Below are 6000 nucleotides of genomic sequence, written 5' to 3'. Positions count from 1 at the left end.
AACTGCAGAAACACTCCTACCCAGTCACACAATTACATAACCTCCTCAAGCTCCATTTTTGAAGTTAGATCTACCCAGCTGTGAAGAAAATTCCAAATCATCTCTCTTTTACTGGTTAGAAAAATACAAAGACCATTATTTTATTTTCAAAGTGCTGGGATATTATTTTTTATTATTTGCTTTTTTCCCCTCAGTGTTGCAACCCCAAATTTCTCTAATATAATCTGCACTTCTCCAGCAGAGAAATTATCAAATAAAATAGAGCTCTTTCTTGCTATTTTCTATTATATCTTTATGCATAGCTTCCTTAAGAGGAAAAGACACAGAACCTCATAGAAAACTTAAAATCATTTGGACATAATATGTGTATATATAGCAGCAAACACATAAAATTATGCTATTCCTACTAGAAAGGCTTTATTTATTGAATAAAAAATGCATCTGAGTTATTTTAATATAAATATTGTTCCCTTAAAACCTCATAATGGTGGGAAAGGGTCTGGGGAGCCTTGCCATTTCCAAAAATCTCTTTGAATGAGCATGTTGACTTTGGCAAGAATGAAACACAAAAGGAAATACACCATTTAGAATTTTTTTTGTTTGCTGCACAGTCAGGAAGGAACTGGAATTAAATGTCTGCAACTGGTTTTCAGTAAGGGTGTTTATGTACTAAAACACAGAAAACTGGGAGATTTTGTACTTACCCAACACATCTCTCTCCTTCTCTCCCCATGGTCAGTCACCATGCGCAGATAGGATTGATTCTCATCAGCCAAGTGGTTTCCCTGAGGCACCTGAGCTTTTGGGATGTCTTGTCCAGACAACCCCCCCACATGTGGAGTTTCTGTGCCACCAGTAGTATTTGGGAATAGTATTTGTTTGGAGGGACCCACTGAAAAATAGTGTTAGATTTTATGGGTTGTCTATAATACACATTTATTGGAGACATTAAACAGCTTTCTATGGGCTCCTTCTCTTCATTTGTTAATGTGACTTTAACTAACCTGTTAGACCCAGGAACTGGTTATTTTAACTGCAGTTGCCAAAGAAAACTGTAAAATAGAAAGTAACAGCTGTTCAAAAAGTGAAAGAATATATTTCATACCAAGGAATAAGATGGTCTCACCTGAGAAAGCCAAAAAATTCTGCCCATAAACTGTAGAAAAGACATTTTATTTGGGGATTATAACATTTGCAAAACTTTGGGTTGGGGTTTTTTTTAACATTCTAGAGTTATTTATGCAAAGCAGCAGCAGTTCTCAGGTTTCCAGTTATTTGCAGAAAGTCCATGTGGCTTCAGTTTTATGAGCGTTTAGGTTGCCCAGATTTGCAATTTTGTAGAGCTGTGTACGTAGAATTAGCTTTTTCTTCAGTACATCAGTCCTTTAGACATTAACTACATTATTACTCATCAAACTAAATACATCTCATTGCCTTTGCCTTAAGAGATTATTTAACAAATCATATATTACTTCAAACCACGAAAAAAAAAATAACAGTGGCTTTCCTTTTACTTTTCCTTTTTTCTCCCAGAGAGAGAATTACTTAGAGAGAGAGTTAATATGTAGATGCTTATTAAACCAGGGATCCTTCTCTACTCTCTACTTGCCAAATTGCCTTGATGTAGAAGCAGGGGAGGAGGGACAGACATTTTAAAAAACAGCCCCCGGGCACTTTACAATTGAATTAGTTTGACATTATTTGTTTCTGATGAACAAGTTACCAATAACTTATCACTTAATTTTCCTCTAGGTGCATTAAAAAAACAGTCTATTAATCATTCGAGCAATTGAGGAGATATTAAAGTGCACTGATCTGAAATTCTCTCTTCCCTTCCTCCTATTACAAACATTGGTCTGTTCTTGTTACAAGCATGTGCCCCTTCCAGGCTCAGAGGCCCCACCTGTCCTTCATGAGCTCAGAAGCTTCGCTACCACTGACTCCAACAGTTCCATCACACTGGGGGGACTTTTCACTAGCACGTGGATCCACATACACTCAGATGATAAAGGTTTCATTTCCTTTAACCTGCACCCTCCCAGCTCTCCTATATGATTTTTATCTTTTCTAATTACAGTCTCAGCTGATTGGTTTGGCAGGTGCTGCCAGGGATGGTCCTGCACACAGTACCTGCAATTGTGACTGGGGTAGCAGCTGCTCCAGTGAGGGTGTGCACAATAGAAGGCATCTTCTTCATGATCAAACCATCCTGCTCATCTAGGCTGTCTCTTCTCTTTAACACAACCCCTCATTTATCAGGTCCACATTTTTTTAAATAGTTAATTCAGTGAGCAATCTGTACGATGTATTCTAAATAAACTTCAGAAAAATTGAGGGAAGTAAAAGAATAAGGTGATATGCTGATTTCTTCTAGTCTTGGAGGAGCTGACAGAACTTGTGTTGGTATCTTTTTCCTCACTGGTGGCATAATTATAAGTGATGCGTAGGCACCCAAGATGTGAATTATTTATTTATGTGGAATTCAGAATTTTTGACACTTTGTGTGTGTCTTCAAGTTTGCAGAAACAGCACAACTGGAATGTATAATTTGTTATAAATGTTGGCCAAGTAGAAAGAATATTCAGACAAGGTACCATAGCTTTTTTTTTTCTTCCATTAGGACTGAAAAATGTCACTGATACTTAAGTGTCAGCATCCTGATGCAAAACACAGAGAAGCTACTTCAAATATCAGCACAATAAAGCAAGAAGCAATGCAAGTGCTTCATAGTTAGAGCAGTTTAGGAAGTAGCATTGTATTTTCAGCTCAGTTAGCAAAACTGCAACTTAAATGGGGTGGTTTTATTGACACAGGCAAGAAGCAAATTCCTGCCATCAACACATTTTTTCTATAAACCCTGACTGAGGTTTTGGAATAGTTTACAACACAGTCCTCTAAAAGCCTATTACCCAGTTGAAAGTAATGAGTAACAAAATAAGCATACTTTTTTAAAGTAACAGATAGTGTATGAATATGGCAAGCCTTTACTGTCAGTAATAATTGTTGTGCACAGCCCTGTCATTGCCATTCTTTCCTCATCATGTCAAGAGGTGAAGTCAGCCTCAACAGAGGGAAAAAAATCCAGATTTTTAAGGAAGAAAACTATTTGACCAATCCTGATGCTCTTAATCACCTTTATTCTCAAATGATGAATGATCAGTAAATAGCTTCATTTCCTAAAGCACTGAATGCCCCTGTTTATTAAAGGATAAACATATTAGGACTCCTTCATTGTCATTATGGTCACAAGAGCTACCTAGACATTTTCTGGAACCAAAATATCTTGTAGGGCTTTTATCAGAAAGTTTCTCACATCCTACATGAATTTCTGACTAAAGACAGGGAATACCACTCTAGAGCAGCCAATAGCCCAACAGCTCAAGTAAAATCTCATTCCAATGCATTCACACTTATTAGTAAATAAAGTTCCATCTATCTAAATTGAACACAGATAATTAAAATCTTTTGTCTTGGAGCAGTCACCAGCCTGACACTTTAAAACCATTGTTTTCATGCAGGTTATGATTCAAATTCCTGATTGAGGACCATTACATCTCATAACCTGACTCCCCTTCAGTCCAAATCAGTACTATAAATTTGTAGTATTTTTCTACACAATTGAAGATTGCTACTAATTGATTCCACTTTCCCTTTCAAAATCCCTTCCTGTGAAATGTTTTTTAACCCTCACTGAATTATCAACTTGTTTATAGTTTTTGTAGAATGGTGCCCTACCTGTAAAAATATTAGAGCTGAAGCCTAAAGTTGCTGAGACTGCAAAGTAGTTACTGCCTAGGTCATTAAGCCTTATACACAGAGCAATTTTATACATGGATTCAGCAAAATACATAAGAAATTCAGTTAAAGACCAGCATACATTTCAGTAATGTTTTGACTCAGCTCAAATGTTTTGAATTATTTACATATTGTTGTAGCTGACTACTTTAAAAAACAAGTATTGTTCATACTAATGTTAAATTCCTACCATAAGCAAAAATCTCACCAGTTCCAAGTTTTCCCCCCAAAACAAGCTCTGTCTTATCACTCCCATGTAGAAGCTTCAAAACTAGAAAGGACTGCATAGATTTTGAAAAACTTAAACTCTTGTCTTCTAGGAACATTAGCAAGTGCAAGTAGCTTCTAATACTTATTTAATTTCTTTTGTTGTCACAGAAATACTTATTATATATGTATATATAACTATACCAGACTGCAAGGTGGGCAGAAAGACCATTGCAGTCAACTGATGAATGTACACTGGCAAATAATTTTAAGCATTCCTTTCCCATGGTTCGACATAATCCAAGCCAAGATGTGCAAAGATTTCTTCCTCACTTCCAGCTTTGAGAAAGATCCTCTGTGAAAAAAAATTAAAAGGAAAGTCAATAAGGGTGTTAGAAAGAAATTTCAATTGAAGTTTTTTGCTGTTGAAAAGGAGTTAATATTTGACAGTTCTACCCATTGTATCCTCTGTAGAATACACTGTCTTCATCAGTGTGCCTACCCTGAAATGCAAAAGCAAGTTAAAAAAGAATTTTAATGCTGCTTGATGTTTTCACTTTTAATGACTAGCTTAAAACTTTGTTTTGATTTACTTTTTCAATACCCTCAAATCCAACTTACATTTCCCTTCCATAAGGGTCAATAGCTGGACTTCCTTCATGAAATCGTAAATGTTTTTAAATTAATACAGTAATGTTCGCTATAAGTGCATTCAAACTGATTTGATGGTGACACAAATTGTCCATAGCCAAGAATTAAGAGCATCAATTAAAAGCCAAGCTTTTTTATTCTTTACACACACTCCTGAATATTTTACAGTACAAGGCAGTTTTGTTTTTTATACCTGCACTTCTGATAATACAGGAGATTATTTTTACACAGGAACACTCACAAGCCTACATGCTGCATGATGGCTGATATAATAAAGTACATAGCCTTATGCATTCCTTTCATCACTAAAGTACAATAATAATTTTAAAAGCTGCTAAGGTGGGTGAATATTAAAACAGTAAAACTCTCACAATTTAAGAGTTTGGAAGCAAGAAAGATATTTCAATATTTCAGCATTTCCTGAATCATTCGAAGTCTAAATCAGTGTTTGAATAATCAAACTCAAGTTACTCAAGTAACTCTGAATAATCAAACTCAATTCACTCTTGTGAATACTTCAGGGTTGAGTTTCTAGCTTTACTCACTACTGTGAAAGAGGAGATGCTGTCTGGAGAACCCACTGATAAATTCCTTTGAGTAAGGAGAATCTCTGACTACCCCAATGTTTAGGAACCTGTGTGCCAGCAGCAGCACCTCTGCTCTGTCAGCTGCTGAGCCGTGCCTCCAGGAGGGCTGTGCTGTCCAGCACACCCACGGGAATGGGTCAGGAAGAGGAGCCCATGATTAGATCAGATAGACACATGGTATCTGATGGGCCAGATACCATGGTCATGGTATGGTGGAACAACTTCTGGCACTAGAGATTCACAACCAAGAGCTGAGTGATTAAAGTTGTCTCTGCAATAGCAAAGATTGCTTATAAAGCATAGAGAAATAATATCCCTTTTTTTCCTAGGAAGTTCAAATGTCAGATTCTGGAATGAAAGGAACCTACAAATAACATGGAACAGCAGAAATACTGAACTTTTTCACATAGACAGGACAAGGAAAAAATGGTAGAAAAAATAAATTGAACAGGATAAAAGAAAAGGAAAGACACCAACAACTGCCCATTGAATAACAATACTGAGATTTTGTTCCTCAAGTGTCTCCTGGGAGGATAGGATTTTAGGGATTTTTTTGCTATTTCTTTTTTTTTTCTTTTAGTATTATTAAGAAAAAGAGGGTAATCCATACACCTACATTACTACAAAAAAAGAAAAAAAGAACAAAAGTAAAACAAGAAAAAAAAATCTTACACTTGTAGACAGATGTTACAGACACTCTTTAATAGAAGTTCTTCATATCTCCGGGACCCCAAATTGCATTCCATTTCTTTTGTTCTGT

At 36.1% G+C, this 6000-nt stretch overlaps 1 protein-coding gene across 1 annotated transcript in view; it reads right to left on the bottom strand.

Moving 5' to 3' along the window:
* Window positions 1–4270: 4270 nt before the first annotated feature.
* DNTT (DNA nucleotidylexotransferase) overlaps window positions 4271–6000 on the bottom strand; it is a 74169-nt gene continuing 72439 nt past the window's right edge. The window contains exon 11 of the mRNA XM_030951472.1: window positions 4271–4357. Coding sequence (XP_030807332.1) covers window positions 4271–4357 — 87 coding nt within the window. The remainder of the gene's footprint in view (window positions 4358–6000) is intronic.

Source organism: Camarhynchus parvulus, chromosome 6 (genome assembly GCF_901933205.1).
Source record: "Camarhynchus parvulus chromosome 6, STF_HiC, whole genome shotgun sequence".
Lineage (NCBI taxonomy): Eukaryota > Metazoa > Chordata > Aves > Passeriformes > Thraupidae > Camarhynchus > Camarhynchus parvulus.
This window is presented reverse-complemented; position numbering and strand designations above follow the sequence as displayed.